The 26,517-nt window shown below is 51.5% G+C and overlaps 1 protein-coding gene across 14 annotated transcripts in view; it reads left to right on the top strand.

The window, feature by feature from the left end:
* SCARB1 (scavenger receptor class B member 1) overlaps window positions 1–4,937 on the top strand; it is a 123,480-nt gene extending 118,543 nt beyond the window's left edge. For 8 of the 14 annotated variants that reach the window (XM_055240172.2, XM_063614755.1, XM_055240176.2 and 5 more), the window contains one exon: window positions 3,980–4,937. In XM_055240172.2, coding sequence (XP_055096147.2) covers window positions 3,980–4,099 — 120 coding nt within the window. In that variant the 3' untranslated portion in view covers window positions 4,100–4,937. Of the gene's footprint in view, window position 1; window positions 131–3,979 lie in introns of those variants that run through there. The other 6 variants (XM_055240174.2, XM_055240182.2, XM_055240177.2 and 3 more) reach the window with 2 other exon arrangements.
* Window positions 4,938–26,517: the final 21,580 nt, after the last annotated feature.

The following is a 26,517-nucleotide window of genomic DNA, read 5'->3' as shown; positions in this document are numbered from 1 at the left end:
GGAGAAATGCTATTTATTTTGGAGTAGTAGTAAAAAGGGCTCAAAGGATAAGGAGGCCATTCAGGCCTATTCTGAATCCCTGATGACATCAGCTCCCAAGGGCTCTGTGCTGCAGGAAGCAAAACTGTAGGTGGGTACCAGGTAATGCCGTGCGCCTCCCCGCCCCCTCCCATATCAAGTAGAATGCTGGCGGCTTAAAACATTTGGGGTCCTGCTCATTCCTTCAGCCTCAACTTCACCTGGAGTGTCTACAGACTGAAGATGCGTATTTGTGTATTTTGCTTTTGGAGAAACTGCCCTTCCTATGTTCTGAGTGAATAGCAGTTTTTTTGATCCCAGAGGGCGACTTGTATTCTGTGGGCTGGTGCCTATTTGCAAGGTCACATTAGAAAGGCAGGAGCAAGGCTTAGGCCTGCTGCTTCTGGGACTGAGGGTAGGATTGCCAGATTGAGCACAAACAAACGAAACACAAGAAACAACAGAAGGGTGCCTGTTAAATATGAATTTCTGGTAAGCAATAAGTAATTTTTATTGTGTGCCATGCAATGATAGGACGCACGTATCCTGAAAACCTGTCTGTGGTTCACCTGAAATTCACATTTATTTATTTTATTATTATTATTTTTTTATTATTATTTTTTGAGACAGAGTCTCGCTCTGTCGCCCAGGCTGGAGTGCAGTGGCGCAATCTCGGCTCACTGCAAGCTCCGCTTCCCGGGTTCACGCCATTCTCCTGCCTCAGCCTCTCCGAGTAGCTGGGACTACAGGCGCCCGCCACCACGCCCGGCTAATTTTTTGTATTTTTAGTAGAGATGGGGTTTCACCGTGATCTCGATCTCCTGACCTCGTGATCCGCCTGCCTCTGCCTCCCAAAGTGCTGAGATTACAAGCGTGAGCCACCACGCCCGGCCTGAAATTCACATTTAACTAGGCATCCTGATTTTATGTGGCCGCCCTATCTGCTGGGGACATAGGCTGATGCCCCTGGGGGTTCTGCATTTCTTTGGCCAGGTTCCTGTAGGGCTGAGGTCGTGGGGGAGCCGTGGCCAGGCATGGTGTCCTTGCCAGGGGAGGTGACGGGCAGAGCCGCAGGCCCTACAACTTGGGGTTGGGCAGGGGTGAGTCGCTCTACGGTGATGCCTCTGATAATAGCTGTTATTTTAGTTTCTGAAAAATGTGCTGCCCTCAAGAGCTTCTGAGGCTAGGCCTACTTGGGTGAAAATAGCTTTCCAGGGAGCCACATTGCGGGGACATGAGGCAGCAGCCCCACTCTTTGGGGCCACTTGGCTGTCTCTAACTCATCTCACTTGCCAGGGCTGGACAAGGAAATGAAAATGCCAAGGGGTGGGCAGGCAGGAGCCTGGTGGCGTTGGCAGGCGCTGCCAGCCCTGTGTCCCAGTCAAGCTCTGGGGCGCCCTTCCTGTCCATCTGGGAGTAGGGGGCGGAGTCTGACTATGTTGGGGCAGAGTGTTAATATTAGGAGGGGGTTTTCTCTGGGACTGGGTCCCCAGGCTTGGGGGCAAGGCCTTCTGGCTGGACCCCCTTACCTTCCTCTCTCCCAGGATTCCTCCAGGACACCGTTGTGCTGTGCATGGTTTGGCCCCATCGGTGTCCCTGCTCCTTCCAGCACTGCTCCCTTCTGCAGAAACTTGCCTGGGATTCCCAGGGTGCAGGGGTGGGGGCTGGTCAGGGCCTGGTCGGTGTAGAGGAAAAGTCAGGGAGCTTTTCACTTTTAGCACAGAGTGGCCAGGGCACCATGGCTGTACCTCCCTGGACATAACCAGGATGTCCTGTCATCTGCCCCCCAAACAAAACTGGGGTCTCCCCTTTATTTTGCCAACAGAATCCAATTTTTAGGTGATGAGACAAGTGTTTGACTTAAAAAGACCCTCCTGCCCTGCCTTCTGGAAGGTCTGGAGCCCAGCCCAGCGCCCCGGATCCCCTAGGCATGTGAAACGGGGAATGCAGTGTCCTCCAGCGGCCAGCTTCAGCTTGGGGTGGGCACCTGGGTGGTGGCCGGTGGTCCCCCTGCAGGCCACTGCTGCCCCCTCTTGGGTCCTGTTCTGAGTCTCAGGCCTGAGTCCCTGGGGAAGACCCCACACCTTTGCCCTGTACCTGGCTATGGGGATGGCCCTGAGGGGCTGCCTTGCTTGGGAGAAGGGGGGAAAACGGATATTTTTATATAAATAAGAAAAAGACAGCCCCTCTGGGCAGATGAGGCCTGCTGTAGGGCAGGGGGCTTGGTAAACTGTGTGTCCACTGGTCTGTAACCCTTCAGCTGGGTCCTTTTGTGGAGTGAACAGCCTGGACAACTGTCCAGGTGGCCCTTCAGGGATATGTTCCTGGACCTTTCTTAGCTTCTCACCGATCTTTCTCCCACGCCAAGTCTGTGTTCCTCAGTCAAACAAGTGGCAAGGAGGAGGAGGAGGAGGAGGGGGAGGAGGAGGAGGGGGAGGAGGAGGAACCGGCTTCACCCTCTGGCACCTGGGGGTTTTGTTCCACGTGTCTTCCTTGGGAAAGACCAGGGGTTCTTTTATAGCCTGGGGGTGGTTTCCCTTTTCTACTTTTGAGTGAGACTTTCTCAAGTCACAGCTCTTTGGGCCCACATGGCTAAGGTCTAGCCACCTGTGGGTGTCCCGTGCTGCCTCAATGGGTGGCGTAGGGGGCGGGGCTGGCCTCCCCTGTGCCTGGCTCAGTGCAGCAGACCCTGGCCCTTGTGCCTGCTCTCTGCCCTGCGCAGGAGTTTGATTTTCCTACCCCGTGGTGAAGCAAGCACGGGTGGGCGGAGGTGGGCAGCGATTTCCAGCCCCAGCCCCTGGGGCAGGGAGGCGTCTGTTGCTCAGGGCAAGGGAGGCAGGGGGCTTAGTGGGACGAAGGCTCACCCCACACTCTTATCATTAGCATTATCTGTATTTTTAATTTTTAAGTTGAGAAATTTTCTACAACTGTCAAACTAGACAAATGACAGTATCCAGTTCCCCTCAGCCAGACTCAGCCATTGCTGACAGCTGTCAGTGTTGAAGATGGTCAGCATCTCGTGCCCTTGGTTTCACTCGCTCCCTGTGTGGCCCTCGTCCCTCTCCCCACGTCTCGTGCCCCGTGCGCCCTGAGCAGCTATCGCCAGGAACTTGGCATGTGGATTTGTTTTTTCTGAATCTGCATGTGCGCAGCCACGAGCATGAGGTCACTTTTTGAATGTGGCCGAAGCTGCATCCTGCTGCGTGTATTGCTGTGTGGCTGGCTTCCCTCCCTGTCTTCTGTTCATGAGTGCTGTTCAGGCTGAATACCGTCCTGTGACATTGGTTTAAAAACATAGACCAGGCGTGGTGGCTCACTCCTGGAATCCCAGCACTTTGGGAGGCTGAGGTGAGAGGATCGCCTGAGCCCGGGAGTTTGAGACCAGCCTGGGCAGTGTAGTGAGACCTGATCTCTACAAAAAATAAAAAAGTGAGCCGGGCATGGTGGTGGCACCTGTTGTTGTCCCGGCCACTTGGGAGGCCGAGGTGGGAGGATCACTTGAGCCCAGGAGTTCAAGGCTGTGGTGAGCCGTGATGGCACCACCGTACTCCAGCCTAGGCGACAGAGAGACCCTGTCTCTAAAAAATAAAAAATAAATCAACACATAAACATATGTTCTCTTCCTGAGGGACAGAGCTTGCCCTGGTTGTTCCGTGTTGACTGTGCTGCACACAGGCCCCCCCTTGCTCTGCCCCTCACTGTATTAAGTCTCTTTGGGCCTCAGTTTCTCCATCTCTAAAGGAGGTCGGGGAGGCCAGGCGGGTATCGAGTGAGATGAAGAGGCCCTTGGAGACATTCCAGGAGTCTATAGGTGACTCCAGTCTCTTCTCACCTCTGACAGCCTGGTGGCGGGGGTGGAGTCTGCGCTGGGGATGTGGGTATAGGGCTGGGGTGGGCGGGGATGAGGGTGGGGTTTGGTGACAGGGCGTGGGTGGTCACCCAGCTTTGCCTTTCTCCACAGGGTCCAGAGGACACCGTGAGCCAGCCAGGCCTGGCCGCTGGGCCCGACCGGCCCCCCAGCCCCTACACCCCGCTTCTCCCGGACTCCCCCAGCGGACAGCCCCCCAGCCCCATAGCCTGAGCCTCCAGCTGCCACGTGCCTGTTGCACACCTGCACACACGCCCTGGCACACGTACACACACGCGTGCAGGCTTGTGCAGACACTCAGGGATGGAGCTGCTGCTGAAGGGACTTGTAGGGAGAGGCTCATCGACAAGCACTGTTCTGGAACCTTCTCTCCACATGGCCCACAGGCCTGACCACAGGGGCTGTGGGTCCTGCGTCCCCTTCCTTGGGTGAGCCTGGCCTGTCCCGTTCAGCCGTTGGGCCCAGGCTTCCTCCCCTTCAAGGTGAAACACTGCAGTCCCGGTGTGGTGGCTCCCCATGCAGGACGGGCCAGGCTGGGAGTGCCGGCTTCCTGTGCCAAATTCAGCGAGGACTCAGTGCCCAGGCCCTGGCCACAAGCTTTGGCCTTGGTCTACCTGCCAGGCCAGGCAAAGCGCCTTTACACAGGCCTCGGAAAACAATGGGGTGAGCACAAGATGCCCCGTGCAGCTGCCCGAGGGTCTCTGCCCACCCCGGCTGGACTTTGATCTCCCTGAAGTCTTCACAGGCACTGCATCGGGTTGTCTGGTGCCCTTTTCCTCCAGCCTAAACTGACATCATCCTATGGACTGAGCCGGCCAGTCTCTGGCCAAAGTGGCAGCAGGCTGTGCCCCCGAGCTGCCCCCATGCCCTCACAGTGTCCCTCAGATTATAGGTGCCCAGGCTGAGGTGAAGAGGCCTGGGGGCCCTGCCTTCCGGGCGCTCCTGGACCCTGGGGCAAGCCTGTGACCCTTTTCTACTGGAATAGAAATGAGTTTTATCATCTTTGAAAAATAACTCACTCTTGAAGTAATAAACCTTTAAAAAAATGTGATGCCCGCCTCTGTGACAGCCTTGTTTGCTGAGGTCGTGGGGGTGGGGGCCTCTGGGAGGTTCAGGGCTCTTCTTCTCTTGGTCAATAGCTCCTTTCTGGTGGCTGCCAAGAGCGTCTCTCCCAGGGCCGGGCTGCTGGCTTACCTTCCTGTTGTTTTTAAATTTCAACCTTGTGCAATGTTGAGTTTAATAGAAATACTGCATGAGTACGCCGTTGTTTAGAAGCAGCAGGGTCTGAGTGCCATCCCCCCGTCCGCCCCCGGCCATGCCCACAGCCCCCAGTGCAGACACTTTTGCCACTTTTGCATGGGGCCCCCTGGATGTGTTTCTGTGCATTTATCTACAAATCCTGGTGCCCGTGGGACATGCCCCGTGTTGTTCTAGGCCTTTGCTTTTTGCTTGTTACATAAATGGTGAAGAAGAGAAGTGGGTAAGAGAACAGACTGGAGCCGTCTAAAAGTTCTCATCTTAAGTGTAGATCATTGCAAAGGACGGAATTTTCTCCGATTGTCATCACCGTTGATGTCTCAGTATGAGACCGTTTCATCAGTATTTAAGTGTGCCCGCTGGGGTCTAACTAGCACAGGAGAGGGTATGCACTGCCGAACATTTCAAATAATACACGAACAAGCTCTTTTATGGTCAGAAATGTTATGCCCTTTTCCCCCTTAAACTTGTATTTCATTTCTTCTTCCCTCCTAAAATTGTATCTAAATGATATTTATATTTGATGCTTTTAAACATTTTATTAATCACTCTTATACTTGCCTGCAACATAAATATATAAGTTGAAGCAAACTTTTTTTTTTTTTTTCTTGTGACCATCAAGGGTAAATTTTTTTAGGTCTGGGGCTGCCATAACAAAATACCATCAAGGCCGGGCGTGGTGGCACATGCCTGTAATCCCAGCCCTGTGGGAGGCCAAGACTGGAGGATTGCTTGAGGCCAGGAGTTCAAGACTAGTCTGGGTGATATGGTGAGACCCTCATCTCTACAAAGAAATACAAAAATTAGCCAGGCATGGTGGTGGGTGCCTGTGGTCCTAACTACTCAGGAGGCTGAGGTAGGAGGATTGCTGGAAGCCAAGAGGTTGAGGCTGCAGTGAGCTGTGATCGTGCCATTGCACTGCAGCCTGTGAGACAGAGCGAGACACTGTCTCAAAAAGAAAAAATACCATCATTAGGTGGCTTAAACCATTTATTTCTCACAGCTCTGGAGACTGGAAGTCTGAGACCAGGGTACCAGCAGGGTTGGGTTCTGGTGAGGTGTCTCTTCCTGGCTTGCAGATGGCCGCCTTCTCTGTGTCCTCACACAGCCTTTCCTCGGTGTGAAAGGGGGAAGGGAGAGGGAGAGCGAGAGCTCTGTGGTGTCTCTTATAAGGACACTGATGCTATCAGGGCCTCATTTAATTATTTTCTTAGAGGCCCCATCTCCAGACACAGCCACACTGAAGGTTAGGGCTTCAACATAGGAATTTTGGGTCAACATAAACATTTAGCCTATACCATCTGGATTGCCTGTCAACTCTCAGGAGACAATTGGTCAAAACTATATCATTATGTTTTATGTTACATATCAAAGAAGCAAAATTTTATTGGAATGCATGTCCTTTTGGTATGCATTTTATATATCTTTTTCATTTACAGATTAGACTGTGAGTGTGTGTACAATTCCATGAATTTTGACATGTGGATAGAATCATTACCCTACAATCAAGACACAGAACAATTTCATCATCCCCCAAGACTTCCTCGTGCCTTCTCTGTGTTGTTTGTTTTACAGTGGGCTCCCATTTTTTTTTTTTTTTTTTTTTTTTTTTTGAGATAGAGTCTCGCTCTGTTGCCCAGGCTGGAGTGCAGTGGTTCGATCTTGACTCACTGCAGCCTTCACCTCCCAGGCTCAAGAGAGCATCCTGACTTAGCCTTCCGAGTAGCTGGGACCACCGATGTGTGCCACCACACCTGGCTAATTTTTTTTGTAGAGATGGGGGTCTGGCTGTGTTGCCCAGGCTGGTCTCAAAGTTTTGACTTCAAGCATTACTCCCACCTCAACCTACCAAAGTGCTGGGATTACAGGCGTGAGCCACTGCACCCAGCCTATGACCTGTGCTGCCTTCCTCCCACTTTGTAGGGAAGTCCCTCGTCCCCATGCTTAGCCCTTGGCCACTAGCTATTTTTACCTTTTCCAGAATGTTCTAAATGGCATCTACAGCCTGTAACCCTCTGAGCCTGGCTTCTTTCACTCAGCACTGTCTCTAGATGCATGCCTATTGTTGTGTGTAGCAATAGTTCATTTCTTTTCGCTGCTGAGTGGAACTCCATGGGGTGCACACACCAGTGCTTTTCAGCCGTTCACTTATTGAGGGACATGTAGAGTGGTTCCAGCCTTTGGCAATTGTATTAGTTGGTTTTCACGCCACTGATAAAGACATACCCAAGACTGGGTAACTTTTAAAGAAAAAAGGTTTAATGAACTCACGGTTCACATGGCTAGGGAGGCCTCACAATCATGGTGGAAGGCAAAGGGGAAGCAAAGTCATGTCTTACATGGGACCAGACAAGAGAGAATGAGAGCCAAGTGAAAGGGGAAACCCCCGATCAAACCATCGGATCTTGTGAGACTTACTCACCACCAGGAGAACATTATGGGGGAAACCGCCCGTATGATTCAGTCATCTCCCACTGGATCCCTCCCACTATATGGGAATTACAGGAACTGCAATCGAGATGAGATTTGGGCAGGGACGCAGCCAAACCATATCAGCAACTATGAACAAAGCTGCTGTGAACGTTCATGTACAGATTTGTGTGTGAAGGCGTACGTTCATTTCTCTGGGGTGTATACGTCGGAGTGGGGCTGCTGAGTTAAACTGGAGCTCTGCGTTTCACTTTTGGGGGACTGCCGGTTTCACAGTCGCTGCACCAGGCTGCATTCCCATCAGCTCTGCGTCCTCACCAGCATCTTGGTGCTTTCAGATTTAAAAAACTTCAGCTCTTCATAGTGGTTTCTCACTGTGGCTTTTATTTGCTTAGAAATACTTCTTGTCCTGAGATGAGTGGGACTTCCTCTCCACCCCCAATTAATTCATGTATCCGTGAATGACTGCAACGTATTGCTAGAATGAAACCATTTTTTACCATCAATTCTTTGTCGCTGCAAGTGCAGAGAAGCCTTGTTTTCATACGGAAGTCGCCGGGAATGGAATTCTTATACTCCTTCTGGGTAGCACGCGAATGTCACACAGCGATCTGTCATGGGACGCGATTTTCACTGATCTCCCAGCTGACAGGTCCGTTTGACCTTTCTTCAAATTTGTAGAAAGCAGCAAAGGGGAAACCACCGGCTTGCAGAAGCATTTCTTACCCAATCTTTAGATGGGTTCTCGAAACCCGTGTCTGGGAACTTCCCTCTGATTGGGGCTGGAGGTCAGAGAGGCTTTGCCCATTGGCTGTAGAGTGGAGGGGTGGGGGGTCTTGTGACCTGCCCGGGGAACTGGCAGGTGAGTGACAAGCTCAGGAGACAGTCCAGGCCCCGAGGATGCTTCCCTTCAAACTCCCCATGTCTGATCCTCTGGGAAGCTGAGCCCAGCTGAGCCCAGCTTTGGTTGTTTGATAGCCACTGTGAGGATTTTGACTTAATCTGCATATGCGACACATCACAGATGCTTTTAACTCTTGCTTTCAGGTCTACCTGCTCATAAAACAGAAAAAAAGACAGTCCCCAGAAGGCATTCGGGGTCTTTTTTTTTTTTTTTCTTTTTTTTTGGAGACAGGGTCTCACTTTGTCACCTAGGCTGGCACAATCACTGCTCACTGCAGCCTCGACCTCCCAGGCTCAGGCGATCCTCTCACCTCAGCCTCCCAAGTAGCTGGGATTATAGGCCTGTGCCACTACACCCGGTTAATTTTTTGTATATTTTTGTAGAGATGGGGTTTCGCCATGTTGCCCAGGCTGATCTCCAACTCCCAGGCTCAAGCGATCCGCCCACCTCTGCCTCCCAAAGTGCTGGGATAATAGGCATGAGCCACTGCCCTGGCCCTTAAGTCAGTCTAGTGTTTGTGTGTGGGGTGTGTGTGTGTGTGTGTGTGTGTGTATGTTCCCGAGGGACTTAGCCTCCCCTGTGTCTCATTGGGTGAACACCTTGCTTCTGAGTGAGGTTTGATTTTTTTTGTAGGGTGTGTGTTTGGACACATCCTTGGTCTTAAGCCTAGCCAACGACCTTAGCCAGGGCTCAGGGAGGGAAGCACCGCCTGCCCCACAGCCGGAGGGCTCGGCTTCAGGACACCCGGTTGAGCTTCAGTGTCTCTGACTCTGAGCATCTTTGACTCTGCCAGACTTTCTTCTCATGCCTTCACTTTAGGCCCCAGCCCCCGCCAACGATGGGACTCCACTACTTACCATGTTGATTTAATTTGGCTTACTTTTTTTCTTAAAGAATTTTATTTTAAAAGGAAGGCAGTTGTATCTGTGAAATTATAGGTCCTTTGGGCAAGTAATGTTTTTCCAGTCTCCATTAAAATAAATACCTAACTATTAAGGATGTTCCCCCCGGTACCTCGAAGCAGCCTGCTACCTGCGATCTCTGCACCATCCCATGATTGTGTCCCATGCGCCCTTCTTCCTGCTCGGACTGTGTCGCCCCTGCGTGGCCTTTTCCCCCCTCTCTGCTTCACTCAGTCTTTGCCATCATCAAAGGCGCAATTCCAGCCATGCCCCCTCCTCCAGGAAGCACCCCTCCCCCATCACTCCTGCTTGCTGTTTTTCCCTGTCTCAGGACTCCTAGGGCATTTTGTATCTCAGTTGATACTAGAATGTTCTAGAATACAAGAAGTCCTAATTCCAGTTGCTGTAACCCCAAACTCCAAGGACCTGCAACATAAACTCTGGTACCTGTCCTTGTGCTGGAAACGAATATTCTTAGCCAGGGTGGTTACTCACATTCCTTAGCTCACACAGACACCCATTCTTTCAACACATATTCATCCAGTGCCCAGTACGCGCTAGGCGAAGGGGGTGCAATTGTGGACCAGATAGAGGCGGCCGTTCCTCTTAAACAACTTTACAATTCTGCCACTCACTAGCTGTGGGACTCTGGATAAGTCATATAGCCTCTCTGGAGACCTAATATTGTCCCCTTTAAAGCAGGTGACTCAGACCTGCTTTGCAGGGCTGTGCCAGGAGAGATGGGTGAAGTGGATAGTGAATGGAGTGGGCCAGGGCGGTGGTCCTCAGCTGAAAACAATGCCTCTCGGGGTCAGCGTGGGGCTCAAGAGGTGGCGGCCCCGTGGATGGGTCTAGGGCCAGGGACCCTGCGCCAAGCCACGGCCCTGGAGCCATCCTGTCTCACCTGAAGGCTCTGCCAGTCTGGTCCACTGGCCTCCCGGCTCCCACGCGTGTCCCGAGCCGTCCATTCTCCAGGCAGCGGCCCTGAAATGTTAATCTGTCACAAGGGTCATCTTTGCTTGAATCGTGGGTGACTTTTCCCCATCCTGGGGGTACAGTCCCCCCCACTTGTCTCTCCATCCGCTATCCCCTTTGCAATCTGGCTGCGGCACGCGAGACTTCAGGACGATTCCGAGCTGGGCCACTGGGGGGCGAGCTGTGCACGCAGGTGGTCCAGAGGCTGCTGCCTAGGAGGGGCTGCGGATCACCGGGTTTCTGGAACGGAGTGGATTGATTTTAAACTGGGGAAGTCTATGGTCCACAGCCTGGCTTCGGAAACCCGTGACCCCTAGAAATTATATTTTACTGTGTGTCTGGGCGTTTTACTCTGGGAAGCATTTCTTCAATAGTCTTCAGATTTTCAAAGGGGACTTAACCCTTTCTCTCTGGGGCCTTGGGAACAAGAGTGACACCCCTACAACAGGGTGACCAGGGTCACACGATGTCTGCTCCTCCTTAGCGTGCTACTCCCTGCTCTGCTCAAGTTGCTGGGTGGCCTTGGAGTAATTCATAACCTCTCTGAGCCTCCCATGAGATGGGAGTGAAGATTGCTACTGCACGAATCTCTGAGAACCCCTGTGAGGGTGGAATCAAAATGGACGTGTGAGGGCTGGGCGCGGTGGCTCACGCCTATAATCCCAGCACTGTGGAAGGCCAGGGGTTCGAGACCAGCCTGGGCAGCATGGTGAAACACCGTCTCTACTGAAAATACAAAAATTAGCTGGGTGTAATGGCGGGCGCCTGTAATCCCAGCTATTCAGGAGGGTGAGGCACGAGAATCGCTTGAACCCAAGAGGTGGAGGTTGCAGTGAGCTGAGATCATCCCACTGCTCTCCAGCCTGGGTGACAGAGTGAGACTCCATCTCAAAAAAAAAAAAAAAAAAAAAAAGAGAAGAAATGGATGTGTGAGCATTCTGTACAGAGCCTGGGACAATTGTGAAAGCTCTCAAATGCTGAGCCTCCAGCAAGCATTTATCAGACACCTACTGTGTGCAGAGCACTTGCTGGGCTCTGAGAGGGAGTCAAGCTCTGAGAAGTCTGTGTCGATTCGTTCATTCCTTCATTCAGCAAACGCTGTTTGGGTGCTCACTGTGTGTCACACACCCTCATATTTATTGCGAATCGGCTTGAGTTAGGTTCCCCAGAAGCAGACGCTGAGACCAAGATTCCTGGCCAGGGAGTGTCCCAGGAGGGCAAAGGGGACTCTAGCAGCCCAGGGTCACGGACAGCTCTCAAAGGTAGACCAACAGGTCTTGGGTTTTGGATACAAAAATGCTCCAAAGTCAGGGGTGTGCAAATACAGTAAAAAGAGAATTCATTTGGATCTGCTTAGAACACCAAGGGTATCTGCTTCAGAAATACAGAGGTGACCGGGTGCAGTGGCTCACCCTTGGGAGGCCGAGGTGGGCGGATTACTTGAGGTCAGGAGTTTGAGACCAGCCTGGGCAACATAGTGAAACCCCGTCTCTACTAAAAATACAAAAATTAGCCAGGTGTGGTGGCACACGCCTATAATCCCAGCTATGGGAGGCTGAGCCACAAGAATCGCTTGAACCCGGAGGCAGAGGTTGCAGTGAGCCGAGATCTCACCACTGCATTCTAGCCTGGGCGACAGAGCGAGACTCCATCTCAAAAAAAAAAGAAAAGAAAAACAACAACAACAAAGTTGGACAAAGCTAGAAAGCTCCCTGCCCTCACAAACTTGCCTTCTAGTGGGAGAGACAGCTGGCAAGTAAATGCATGAGTTAGGTCACACATGAGTAAGGTCACTCTGGGAAGCAACGATGCCAGGACAGAAAGAAGATCAGGGGGTGCGCCGGAGAAGAGGTGCTGGGCAGGGGGGTTACTTAGATGAGAGTGCATTTCTGGAAGTTTCCTCTGAGAAGTGCCTACTCCTGAAGGCTTCGTGGGAATCTGGAGAAGAGTGCTCCAGGAACCGGGAAGTGCATGTGCAAAGGGCCTGGGGTAGCAACACGCAGAACAGAAACAGCGCACTGTGGCTGGAGCCCAGAGGGTGGGACTGAGTAGGAGAAATGCAAACTGCTTTTCCTCCTCTGTTCACCCCACAATAATCAACACAAGACTTCTGTGACCAAATATGGGGGGCTCCCACCATGGCAGATCAAATGAACACCTAATTCTGCAGCGGACGCCAGCTGGGGGCCCTCTGATTCAACTCAATTCTGCCGCTGTCTACCTGGAGGCAGTGTCAGACCCCACAGGTCGAGAGTTCAGACCCCAGGGTGGCCCCTCACTCCCGATGCCCCTCTCAAGACCTGGGTTGCTTCACCTGTGCTTCTGACAGACCAGCTGTAAATTGGGGTTCCCACGACCCTGTCTTTGGGTTCAATTAATTTGCTAGAACGGCTCACAGGGCTCAGGGAAGCACTGAGCTTATTTATTATAAAGGGTGTTACAAGGATACAGATGAAGAGATGCTAGGGAGAGGCATGGGGGAGGGGCACAGGGGAGGGGCACGGTGAAGGGGCGTGGAGCTGCCATGCTCTCCAGGGCACCGCCCTCCAGGAGCCTTCCCATGCTCAAAAACTCTGTCCTCTTGAGTTTTTATGGAGGCTTCATTAGGTGGGCATAATTTTTAAAATTATATCATTTTAAATTTTTAAATTTTTAATTTTTGTGGGTTCATAGTAAGTGTATACATTTGTGGGGTGCATGAGATGTGTTGACACAGGCATGCAATGTGACATAATCACATCATGGGAAGGGCGTATCCACCCCTTCAAGCGTTTAGCCTTTGTGTTACACACAATCCAATTACACTCCTTCAGTTGTTTAAAAATATACAATCAGTTATTCTTGACTACAGTCACCCTGTTGTGTGATCAAATAGTCGTATTTGATCATTCTTTCTCTATATATTCATTCTTTCTCTCTATATGTGTTTTTTGTATACATGGGCATGATTGATTAAACCACAGGCAATTGGTGATCAGTTTGACCTTCAGCCTCTCTCCCCTCACTGCTGGAGGCTGGGGATGGGGCTGAAAGTCCCAGCCCTGTAGCGCTGACTTGGTTTTTCCTGAGACCAGTCCCCATCCTGACGCTGCCTAGGGACTGCCGGCCACCAGTGAGTCGTTGGCAAACAAAAGGACATCACTTTGCAGATTCCAAGGATTTTAAGGCAGAAGACCAAATAAATATTTTACACTATCACAGTGGGAGGGGGTTGGAGGGAGATGGAGGTGGAGAGCTGGGGGGCCTCGCACTTAGGATTTTAAGTACAGTGGGAAACCACTGGAGATTTTTCCATCGGGGAGGGCTGCGTTTGCTGTTTCTGCTGTGGGAGAGGCTGTGGGGGCAGGCGTGGACGCTGGAGGTCCGGATGGAGGCAGTGGCCCTCCTCCTGGTGACAGGTGGTGGTGGTGGTGGCCTGGGCCAGGGCAGAGCAGTGGATGAAGAGCAGACAGATGCGGGTGTATTTTTAGGGGCTGGAGCTCATAGAACATGATGCTAAACTGGATGTGGGAAGCGAGGGGTGAGGAGGCGTCCAGTGAGACTCTCAACTGTCTGAGCCTGACGGCCAGGGGGAGGGAGGGGCCGCTTTTTGTTAGTTTTCATTTGTTTTTGTTTGTTTGTTTGTTGTTTGTTTTCTTTTTTGAGATGGAGTCTCACTCTGTCGCCCAGGCTGGAGTGCAGTGATGCGATCTCGGCTCACTGCAACCTCCGCCTCCCGGGTTCAAGCGATTCTCCTGCCTCAGCCTCACAAGTAGCTGGGATTACAGGCGCCTGCCACCATGCATGGCTAATTTTTGTATTTTTAGTAGAGATGGGATTTCACCATGTTGGCCAGGCTGGTCTCGAACTCCTGACCTTGTGATCTGCCCGCCTCGGCCTCTCAAAGTGTTGGGATTACAGGCGTGAGCCACCGCGCCCGGCCATTTTCATTTGTCTTTGAGACAGGGTCTCTGTCACCCAGGCTGGAGTGCAGTGGTGCAAACATAGCTCACTGCAGCCTCAACCTCCTGGGCTCAAGTGATCCTCCTGCCTCAGCCTCCCGAGTAGCTGAGTCTACAGGCACATGCCAGGACACCTGGCTAATTTTTAAATTTTTGTTTGTTTGTTTGTTTTAGAAAGAGGGTCACACTATGTTGCCCAGGGTGGTTTCGAACTCCTGGCCTCAAGCGATCGGCCCACCTCAGCCTCCCAAAGTGCTGAGATTACAAGTGTGAGCCAGAAACAGGTGTCACTAACTGATGAGGGAGGCAGGAAGGTGGGGCTGGGAGCACATACAGCCCCCATCCCCCAGTGCAGACCTGGGCTTAGCTCAGCATGGATTCAATGGCTGTGAACTCCCTGTGGGGGCTGCGGAGAAAAGAGTCAGGACCCTGAGATTCTTGTGTTACCCACACCGGATCCATCCCATATCCTAATCCACCCACCTCCAGAGTGTCTGGAACGTGAGAGACCAGAAAAAGAAAGCACCACCAGGAATCCCAACATGGCAACAGCATCAATAACAACAGCTCGTTTGGACGCTCAAGGGAGCACGTGTTTCATGGAGCTATTCAGTGGCCTGTACAGCAGGGAGTCTTGGGGGGACCATTTCACAGATGGGAAGACGGAGGCTGAGGGGTGGGGCTATATTTGCAAGGTGGATCTTTTTTTGTGTGAGCATTTGGTCGTGCTGTCTCCCTCTTTAGACTTTACGCTGCTGAAGGCAGGCACCGAGTTCTGTGGCGTTCATGGTTCATGGGCATGCATGCAAATCAGTCTTTGCTGAGTTAATGAATAAATGATCTGGGGTGTAGCGAGGCTGGGGATGTGGTTGTGGGAGGGGAGTTCTGCAGACCTGCCCAGGGCCTGCAGAGGCCGCACGTGCGGATTGTGGCCGCCAGGGGGCGCTGTGGGTCCAGCCTCGCAGGGCGGTCCCTGATTCAGGTGTAGAGGCCCCAGCAGCCCGGGTCTCTCTGGCGGTTCCAGGGGCTGGGAAACGTCTGTTGTTTGAGGCTCTGGACATAGCAAAGATAAAAAATGAAAAACTGATGAACTAGGGCTGCAAGAACTATGTTCTCTTGTATGTTTACATGTAAAAATTTAACAGCTTCCATACATGAAATAGTCATGTAATATATTTTTGTGAAGTTACAGGGCTTGCAAAATTCTTAATGAACCATGTCCAGAGAGGGCAGGATTTAGAAAGGGGAAATTATCACAGTTCTTTTAATCTTGGTGGTGTGGGGCTTTAGGACAGTACATTCAAGATCTTCTCCAAAATCTGATTTGTGGTGTTCTTGTGACCTCAAGAGTCCAGGCCAAATGGCTGGCTGTGGTCTTCCAGGGATGGTCAATCCTGATCCAAACCTCAGATGCCCAGAAGATATAAAATCTCAACACTGGGCCAAGCGCGGTAGCTCACACCCCTAATCCCGGCACTTTGGGAGGCCGGGGTGGGCGGATCACCTGAGGCCAGGGGTTCAAGACCAGCCTGGCCAACATGGTGAAACCTCGTCTCTACTAAAAATATAAAAATTAGCTGGGCATGGTGGTGAGCACCTGTAATCCCAGATACTGGGGAGGCTGAGGCAGGAGAATCACTGGAACCTGGGAGGTGGAGGTTGCAGTGAGCTGAGATTGTGCCACTGCCCTCCAGCCTGGGCGACAGAGTGAGACTCTGTCTCAGAAAAAAGAAAAAAAAAAAAAAAAGAAAACCTCAATGCCGGCCACTCCCAGCCCAGTCAGGCAAGCTCAGCTCTGGCATCCTGGCTTGCTCTCCTGGGACAGACTGTTGCTAGCATTCATTGAATCTTTCTGAGTGCCATGCACTATTTTAAACCCTTGGCATATGCTCACTTAGTTTTCATCATAACCCAGGTGAGTGCTGTTATCATCATCATCTTCATTTTACAGATGAGGAAACTGAGGCACAGAGAGGTGAGGTCATTGTCCAAGGTCTTATGACTGGAAAGGGTCAGAGTCTGGATATGAATGTTGGCCACTGGATGGGGGGCATGCATGCTTATCAGCTACTCTGCATACCTCCTCACTGACTGGGAACCAGAGCTTCCTGTGGATGCTGGCTGAGGCATCCCACTTTATCTTATCCCTTATCGCAAGTGAAATTGAACTTGGGAACCCAGCTTCAAGAAACATCATTTCCAAGCAAAGGCAATGAATGCACACAGGTCCTGGCTCTGGAGCTTCGGAGGAGCCTGGGAGAGGAAAGGAGGTTGCAAGGCTCATTTCCCCCAAATCCAATCCCAGCTCCATCTAGAAAGAGGCCCCGCATTCCAAGCATGTGTCCAATCACTCCAGAAGAGCCCCTGGCAGGGGAGCATCCAGGCTCATTCCAGAGAGGTCGAGAATGGGAGGGGAAGAAGAGGAGTAAGAATAAACATGTCTAAAAATAGTGCTTGGATCTCCGAAACCCACAACAAAACAGGAAAGAGAGGGCAGGAGAACTGGGAGGGAGAAGCCTGGAGGTTTGGCTGAGGGAAGAATAAGGTGCACTGCCCTGGTGGGGGCTGTTTCTCTGACTTTCCTCTCTGAAGTCTTGGGAGCTAGACTGGATAGAGGGTCTGAGAGTGAAGGCCAGATATCTCTGGAGTCATGAGTGTTTCCAGATTTCACAACACGTTTGCCATGAAGCCTTAGCCCTAGCAAACTTGATAGCATTTAGAAGTCTTCGGCTGAGGCAGAGGGAGGCTTTTAAGAGGGAGTTTTTTTTTTTCTTCCCCTCTTTCAGGAACAGATGTTGAGCAACATTGGCCATGATGCACATGTTTCTGCAAACCAGATCTCACTTACCTCCTCAGCTTCCATTGCAAAATGGGACTTCCACTCCCCTGGGAAAACATCTCTGCAGATGGATTGGAACAACTTGGCGTGGAAGGTATTAAGCCTGAGGCTTGTGGTCGGGCCTGCAGTGGTTTCTCAGAACTATGCAACACCCTTCTGGTCTCTGGGATTTTCCCTCTGCTTCTATGACCAGCCTCATCTATTCTTTTCTGGGCCACAGGAATTTCTTCCATTTCAGGGAACAGGGACTCTGAGATTAAACACTGGCATCTCTGGTCATACACTGTGGTGTGCTTGGCCCTGTGGTCTCTCTGTCTGTGGCAGTAACAGCTGTTCGAGGGAAGGACATAGTTTCCTTCATGATGTCAGCCTTGGAGATTAGGCAGATGGCAGGGTTTGGAAGCTAGAGCTGTGTGCTGAAGAAGATTGGATTCACCGTGTCCCTCAGGCAAGTCACTTTGACCCCTCTGTGCCTGTGTCCACTTATGTCCAACAGGAATTCTAATTCCTGCCCCATCAATTTCAGATTCTCATGAGGGTCATCAAGAAAAACATTTTATGCACTTTCAGTTGAAAATAGTTTGGGAAGATTTTCAAATGTGTCATAAAGTACTCTTGGAATAAACCCTAACATCCATGACCCAGTTTAGCTAAGTATTTACAAGGTCTAGTGGAGCTGAGCTGTAATACCACACATCACCAGCAGGTGCCACTGTCAAACACATCATGAGTGTTCTTGCATAGGGGAGTAGTGTGGTTATCGTACATTGTGTAAAACTAGTTTTTTTAAAATGGAAGGATGCATGTGGATCAGTGGAGGCAAGTTCAAATGCTTACAGAACTGGGAAGGCAGTGTAAATAGGCTCAACAGGCCAGGTGCTTGTTCATGAGTGGTAGGGTAGTTTGTGCGACTGGCTAGAGGGTAAAGGCATGCCCTGCCCACAAGCATGGCTAGAGATCAAGGGGGTGGGTGTGGGAACAGCTGATGGCTTACCTCCCCAAAGTGAAGGTAAAGAGAATAACCTGCTGCTGGTTATTCTCCCAGACGCCCCTGTGGTGCCCGCTCCACACTCTCTATGGGGAAGGGGACCCTGTGGACTTCATACACCTCTGGCGTCAGGCTGGGTGGGAAGCAGAGAGGCTGGAGTATTCAGCCCCTAGAGCCCTCCCTCATTCTGTCACCCAGGCTGGAGTGTAGTGGTGTGATCTCGGCTCACTGCAACCTCTGCCTCCCAGGTTCAAGCTATTCTTCTTGTGCCTCAGCCTCCCGAGTAGCTAGGATTACTGGTGCGTACCCCCACACCTGGCTAATTTTTTGTATTTTTAGTAGAGATGGGGTTTCACCATTTTGGCCAGGCTGGTCTCGAACTCCTGGCCTCAATTAATCCACCCACCTTGGCCTCCCAAAGTGTTGGGATTACAGGTGTGAGCCACTACGCCCAGCCAACACCATTATTGTTAAGACCATGATGAAAACATGTTAAAGTGTGAAAGTGAGGCTGTTAGACCTGTGGTTAAAGAGAGTGGCATTTTGTGTGTTGGGTTCTGGGGTAATGACACCCCCTCCCTCTGCACTCCGGCCCAGGCTGCCTTCCTGTGATTGCAGAACAGATTCCTGCCTCAAGGGAATGCAGACCAATGTTGCCAGATTGTCTTTTTTTTTTTTTTTTTACAAGAGAATGTGGTTTTTTAAAATGTGAAATCTCCTGAGTTTTAATTATTGGCAACAAATTCCAATTATAATACTATATGGGCCAGCCAAGTGCAGTGGCTCATGCTTGTAATCCCAACGCTTTGGGAGGCTTTGGCAGGTGAATTGCTTGAGCCCAGGAGTTTGAGACCAGCCTGGGCAACATGGCGAAACTCTGTCTCTATAAAAAATACAAAAATTAGCAGGGCATGGTGGTACACACCTGTGGTCCCAGCTACTTGGGAGGCTGAGGCCGGAGGTTGGCTTGAGTCCAGGAGGTCGAGGCTGCAGTGAGCTGAGATTGCGCCAGTGCGCTCCAGCCTGGGCAACAAAGCAAGACCATGTCTCAAGAAAAAAAAAATACCATATGGGCCAAATGAAACATGTCTTGGCCAGGACTCAGTCTGTCAGTTTTGAGGTGGTATTTGCCTCTGCCTTTTAGGTGTGTAACTTGAGTCTAAACGTCTGTGGCTATCCACCTCTTTCTGGAGGTGTGTGGGTGGCTATACCTCATCAGCCTGATTCACTGAATGTGGTGTTTTTTGCATGAGCGGGGTTAAACAGATCCTACTGAGGGCTTCGAATGATAACAGCTAAGACACTAGCTTCTAGAGTCAGAGAGAACTGGGACGGAATCCTGGGTCTATGATTCACTAGCTGTGTGACTTTGAGAAAGTCACTTAACCTCTCTGAGCCTCAACTTCCTCATCAGTAAAGATGAGGATAATAAAAACACCACTGTGGTGGCCATGAGTTCTAACTGTTACCTTCTGGGCACACGGGGGGATAGCACTTCTGGGCCTGCCTGTGGATGATGGGGTGGGGTGTGTGACTCGTTTTGGCTGATGAGCTGAAAATGAAGAATCACTCAGCTCACTTCTTGGGCTGCAGCATTTAGTTGCTGGTCCAAGAAACTTCAGAGTTCTTTCCTTCCACCATGGTGACAGGCAAAATGTCTGAGACATTGGTGGATGTATCGCCTTGAGTCCCAGAATGAGGACTACACGGAGCAGAGCCCAAGCTGGCTTCTGCAGCATGAGCAAGAGGCAGACTTTTGTTATTTCAAGCTATGGAGATCCGGGGGATTATTTGTTACTGCAGCATGACCTAGACCTCCCTGACTGACACACCTTCTGCGTGGGCAGGGAGGAGTCGATGAAATGATGCATTGAATGGGCTTAGCACAGTGCCTGGCTCATAGCAAGTACTCAGTAAATGGCAGCTTCCTCTTCATTCATTCAGCAGATGTTTATGGAACACATGTTCCTGGCCAGGCTCGGTTCTAGGCACTGGGGATAGAGGATTGAACAGAACAGACCCAAATCTCTGCTGTCATAGAAATCCCTTCCATTGCCAGAGTAGCTATTCTCTGCCCTCAGCTGCAAGCCCAAGGAAAAAGGAGCCGTTCCCTTTGCTCTGGGGCCACAGTGCCTTGAAAGGCAGATCTGCAGATACCACTGGTGGCGGACAGACGAAGGTGTGGGGAGCCCCTCCCTTTGGAGAAGGCAGCAGACAGACTGTGAGGACTATGGGGTTTCGGACCAGGTCAACCCAGGCTGCCCACAGTGACGTCAGTGATGGCACCGGGCCAGCACAGACTGCCTGGGGAGTGGGTTGAAAAGAGTTGGTACAAGACACACATGCACGAAGCTGGGGGAGGAAGTCGCCACACATCTCTGAACACCTAAAGGTGTAACATTTTCCAGCCAAGCTCTCCACTCTTTGATGCAACAGCCAGGGCTGTGGTTAAAATAGACATTGGGAATTTCTGAAAGGGCGCTCACATTTTCCAAGTGCCTTTTATGTGCTTGGTGCTTGCCTTCTGTTGCATCTTTCCCTCCATACACAAATTCTTCAAGGAGGAGTTCTCTCCATGTTACAGATGAGGACACCGAGGCTCAGAGAGGCTGAATGAGCTGTTGAAAGCTGCACAGTGAGGTCATGAGGCCGCTGGGATCCCAACCCGGGTCTCCCTGAGAGCTTGTGAGTGTCCCCTTGGCTGAGGTCTCATGGCATTCTTGAGAACAAGGGGAAAATCCACACAAAATACTGGAGGCGTCCTGAGCCCCCTTCCCTTCCAGGGACCATCCCCCAACCCTCTGGGGTCATCTTTTATTCTTCTTTCTGGTTTGAATGACTTTTTTTTAAAATTTTTTTGGAGATGGAGTCTTGCTCTGTCACCCAGGCTGGAGTGTGGTGGTGTGATCTTGGCTCACTGCAACCTCTGCCTCCCAGGTTCAAGTGATTCTCCTGCCTCAGCCTCCCAAGAAGCTGGTATTATAGGCACGTGCCACCATGCCCAGCTAATTTTTGTATTTTTAGTAGAGATGGAGTTTCACCATGTTGGCCAGGATGGTCTTGAACTCCTGATCTCAAGTGAAGGTTTGGATGATTTTTGCCTGGTTGAAGACCTACTGTGTGCTGGGCCTGCTATGCATTCTACCTGAGTTCCCTCGCTTCACGCTCGCAGTGGCCCACAGAGGTGATTGCCAGCCTTACCCCATTATATGGATCAGGCAGCTGATGCACAGAGAGGGTCAGCCACTTGCAGGGGTCACACAGCCAGGAGGGCCTCGATGTGGACTTGAACCTGGGGAGCTGGGCTTCAGTCTGTGCTCCGTTGCTCCTGCTGCTTCTTGCAACCATACGCTGGTGCCCTTCCCCTTCCTGGCGCCTGTGTGGTGCTTGTCCTGCTGCTGGTTATTCTCCCAGACGCCCCTGTGGTGCCCGCTCCACACTCTCTATGGGGAAGGGGACCCTGTGGACTCCATACGCCTCTGGCGTCAGGCTGGGTGGGAAGCAGAGAGGCTGGAGTATTCAGCCCCTAGAGCCCTCCCTGCTTCCTGGGGTCTGGCTGTGGCTGGTGCCCAGTGACCATGACCATGGGGCCAGCTCTGTCCTCTTCCCGCATCTCAGCCCCTGCTGGGAGGCCCTTCTATGGCTCCCTCTCTCCCCTGCCTGCAGGTGAAATTCCTTTCCCCACCTCTTCCTGGCTGTGGGGGCAACAGCTCCCCACCGTTCTGGCCCCTGAGCCCCAGCACCTCCCTGACCTTCCTGCCTGTGTGGTCGGTAGTTCCCCTCATGATAGCCTCGAACCGTCGGACTTGCGTTCTCTCCCTGCTGGAGGAGCTGTGTGAGTCCAGCGCATCCCTGCAGCAGCCTCCAGGGTGGGCTTATCAGCCTCACTTACAGGTGAGGAAGCAAATGCCCAGAGAAGTCAGGTTGTTCACCCAAGGTGACCAGCCTGTGAGCCCAGGCTGCCGTCTGACTCCAAGGCTGAATCCCTCGGTTGCCCTCGCCACCATGGCGCCTGGGCACATGGTCTTCCCGGAGCCTTGGTTTCCTCATCTGTGAAATGAAGAAGAAGAACCTCCTCAAAGTGCTGATGGGAAGATGTTTCCCCTTCTTGGCCTTTAACGGAGCCGGGGCCGGCCCCCTCACTTCCTCCCCTCCCCTGCCCATCTGGAAAGCATAGATTGTCTTCCATCCCTTTAGCAGTGATCCTCAGATGTTAAAGCCTCATATTTAATATTTACACATCTTCTTCCAAAGCTGACAGCTATCTGGTATTTCTAGACTTTTCTTAACCACGTCAAGGCACCTAACATTCTCCAAATACCCATCAACCACTTGCCTGTGTGGCTGTTTGGACCGGGGTCACTCAGCCTCTGCTCTGCTGGCGCTGGGGCTCTGGGGCTGCCCTGTGTGCTCTAGGGTGTTTATCAGCATCCTTGGCCCGCGAGGTGCCAGGGCCACCCCAACTCCCAGTTGTGACAACTCAAAGTGTCTACAGACATTGCCAGCTGTGCCCTGGGGGGCAGAATTGCCCAGGGTGGAGAAGCCCTGGCCTGGAGGTTTTGTTTTTACTGGTCTGTGTTTGGAGCCACAATGATTTTTAAAGCACAAATTCACTTGCCCCTTCTTGTCCCCAGAAGTGTCAGGTTCCCATAAATGTTGGTGCTGACTTTTGGTTGTACTGTGGGTCTTTCTCTTGCTTTCTCTCTTTCTCTCTCTAAGTAGAGATGATAGAGTCTTACTATGTTTCCCAGGCTGGTCTCGAACTCCTGGCCTCAAGAGATCCTCCCATCTTGGCCTTCCAAAGTGTTGGGATTATAGACGTGAGCCACCGTGCCTGTCCTCTGCTGAGTCCCTAAAAGCCATGTCTGCTGTTCCACACAGGATGTCCCTGTTCCTTTCTTGAGCCATCCCAAAGCCTCTGTTTGCCTCATCCCTCCTAGAAGCCTGTTCTCTCTGAACTTTGGGGACTGTTTCGCCTGCCCTCAAGAACCCAAATGAGTTGCAAAGTGAGATTTCCTCCAGGTGGCCCTTCCCTCAACCTCCATGCCTCTTAATGCAATTAATTTCCTGATTTAAAAAAAATCAGTGCCTGTCCCTCTGCACTAAATATTAAACTGTTTTTGCAGGACTAGAGTTGGCAGGCTGCTGATTGGTGGTAGGAGTGAAGTGCCCTCTGATTTGGGGGATGGGGAAGGGCACCCTGGGGACTGGTGGAAGCCCAGCAGATGCCCTGAAATCCTCACCTCCCTGCCACCTCTCTGCCACCCTGCAAGCTTTGTCATTGAGGAGGCAGGACACACAAGGTCCCCAGATATCCATTTGTCTCCCCTCATTTGCAAGTGCTGAATGAAATCGTTCAGCGTCCCCCGACAGGGCAGAATGCGGCAACTCCAAATGAGCTATTTATGGGCCATTTTTTTCAGCATTACTTGCATATTATAATTAAGAGATAATGTCAGTGGAATAGAACATTGTCACTGGGTAATGGTCTCCTGCTGCTTCTGAAATGTCAAGGCAAAGTCACAGCATTTATCAAAAATAAATGTTGGCGGGAAGACGCGACGTTTGTTTTCACAGCAGGGACATCAATCCTGGTTCAACGATATGGCAATGTCTTTATTTCTCTTCTCCGGAGTGATGGATGCCAAGGGATGATCCTGCTTGACGGATGAGGGGTCTCGCCGGTGCGGGGAGGCCAGCTGGGGCAGGGGCGCCGGCTGCCTGACCAGGTGGCGACATGCTGATAGGGTTGGCAGGAGTATTCTGGCCGCCCTCGGCCAGGGCTGGGATCAACAAATTTGTTTTCCACTGATGCGTTGAAGGTGGCCCCAGGGGCGTCATGGCTCCGCTTGGGCGGGGCATCTTCTGCAGCTGGCGGCCCCGCTGATTGGGTAGGGAGTGGGCTGACAGTTGGCAGAAGTCCTCCTTCCTGCCACTGCGTGGGTCCCTGGGGAGCCGGGCTAATGATGGAGCGGCGTACCCTTGGTCAACCTCCGTTTCTGCATCGCTGCCCAAGAGGGAGCCAGCCTTGGAAAGGGCAGCAGAGACAGCCAGTCGCCTGCTGGCGACTCCTGGTGATGGGGGCATCTGCACTGCAGCGTGGAGGAGGGACCTCGCCTCTCACCGCCCTGCTTAATTGCATGCTCGGCTGACATCTCTTCTGCACTGCTGCCTCAGTGATCTTTCTCAAGTGCAAATCTGCTCATGTAGCTCCCGGCTAAAATCCCCCAGGCCCTCAGAATAAGGTCCCAGCTCTGAAATGGGGGGCACAGGGCCCTGCATGATGCGGCTCCAGCACAGATTTCCCAAAGGCCTTGCAATTATTCCAAGCAGCCAGGCTGTGACATCCACTGGCTCCCCGCCACCCAGCCACAGCATTTATCCTTGTTTTTTTCCACCCGGGACTTCTTCTGTTCCTGCCTGGATGCAACCACCAATCTGTCTTCTCCCCCTTCTTCTTCGGGCCTCTATTCTGATCACTCCTCCTCCAGGAAGACTTCCTTGATCTCTCAAGCCTTGGCTGTGTGCTCTTGCCATAGGCTATGCCTGGGCTCTTCACTTAATCACGCTGTAGTGAGCACTTGGGTCTTAGTCTTTCTCTCTCTTCTGAGCTGTGGGCTCCACGAAGGCTTTGCCTGAAGCTCTATCCCTGGATACAGAGTGGGTGTTTCACAAGGTTGTGTTGGAACAGCTGAATATGCGAGTAAACAGATGGGGCCTTTTATATGAGTTTGTATCAGTTATCTATTGACAAAATAATGCTGCATAACAAATCACCTCAAATATCAGTGACCTCAAACAACAATCATTTATTAGGCTCATGCATCAGCAGGTCAGTGATTGAGGCTGGGCTTGGCTGGGCGGTTCTTCTGTCTCAGCTGGGTGGTTCTTCCATCTCAGCTGGGCTTGCTTGCATGTCTGGGGGTGGCTGGCTGTTGGTTGCTCCAGGGTGGCCTTAGCTGGGATTGCTGGGAGAGCTCTGCTTTGCTCTGCACATCTCTCCTCCAGCTGGCTAGCCTGGGCAGGATCTGAGATGATGGCAGAGTAGAAGAGTACAAGCAGTTGCTCCAGGCTTCTCAAGGCCCACCTTAGCCCTAGCACATTGTTACTTTTATCAGCTGACACCAGTCACAAGGCCATTTCAGATTCAAGGGGTGGGGGAGTAACTTTACCTCTTTGGTGAGAGGAATTGCAAAGCCACACAGCAAAGGGCATGCATACAGGGTGAGGTATAAACTTGGGGCCATCAACACAATCTATCAGAGAGGTTAAGTCAAGTCCTTACAACAGTGCAGTTGGTGTCCAAAAGGTGCCGTCCAAGCATGGCAACTCTTCTGATGGTGACAACAATGATGGTGTTCCGTTTTTTAAAATTGTGGCAAAATACATCTAACATAACATTTACCGTCTTAACCATTTTTGAGTGTATAGTTCAGGGGCATTGAGTACATTCACATTGTTGTGCAACAGATCTCCAGAACTTTTTCATCTTGCAGAACTGAAACTCTGTCCCCATTAAACAAGAACTCCCCATTTCTCTCTCCCTAGCCCCTGGCAATTGCCATTCTACTTTCGGTCTCTGTGAATTTAATGACTCTAGCTACCTCCTCTAAGTGGAATCAAACAGTATTTGTCCTTTTGTGACTGGCTTATTTCACTTAGCATAATGTCCTCAAGGTTCATCCATTGGGTTAGCACATGACAGGGTTTTCTTCCTTTTCCTGGCTGAATAATATTCCATTGTATGGACAGACCACAGTTTGTTCATCCATCCATCCATCCGTCCGTCCATCTGTCCGTCCGTCTGTCCGTCCATCCATCCATCCGTCCATCCGTCCATCCGTCCATCCATCCATCCATCCATCCATCCGTCCATCCAACCAACCGTCCGTCCATCCATCCATCCATCCATCCATCCATCCATCCATCCATCCATCCACAAACCCTTAGGTTGCCTCCACCTTTGAGCTCTTGTGAATCAACACATCAGGCTGCTATAAACTTCAGTGTGCATATATATATGTCTTTGAGATCATCTTTTCTATTCTTTCGGATATAAACCCAGAAGTGGAAGCTGAGCATGGTGACTCATGCCTGTAACCCCAGCACTTTGGGAGACGGATATGGAAGGACTGCTTGAGCCCAGCAGTTCGAGACCAGTCTGGGCAACATCTCGAGACCTTGTCTCCAATAAAAAATTAAAAATTAGCTGGGCGTAGTGGCACATGCCTGTGGTCCCAGCTACTTGGGAGGCAGAAGTGGGAGAATCACTTGAGCCCAGGAGGTCAAGGCTGCAGTGAGCCATGATCATGCTGCTGCACTCCAGCCTGGGCGACAGAGTGTGACCCTGTCTCAAGTAAATAAATAAATAAAAAAAACCCAGAAGTGGGTTTGC

The sequence above is a fragment of the Symphalangus syndactylus genome, chromosome 13 (assembly GCF_028878055.3).
Source record: "Symphalangus syndactylus isolate Jambi chromosome 13, NHGRI_mSymSyn1-v2.1_pri, whole genome shotgun sequence".
In the NCBI taxonomy this organism is placed as follows: Eukaryota; Metazoa; Chordata; class Mammalia; order Primates; family Hylobatidae; genus Symphalangus; species Symphalangus syndactylus.
This window is presented reverse-complemented; position numbering and strand designations above follow the sequence as displayed.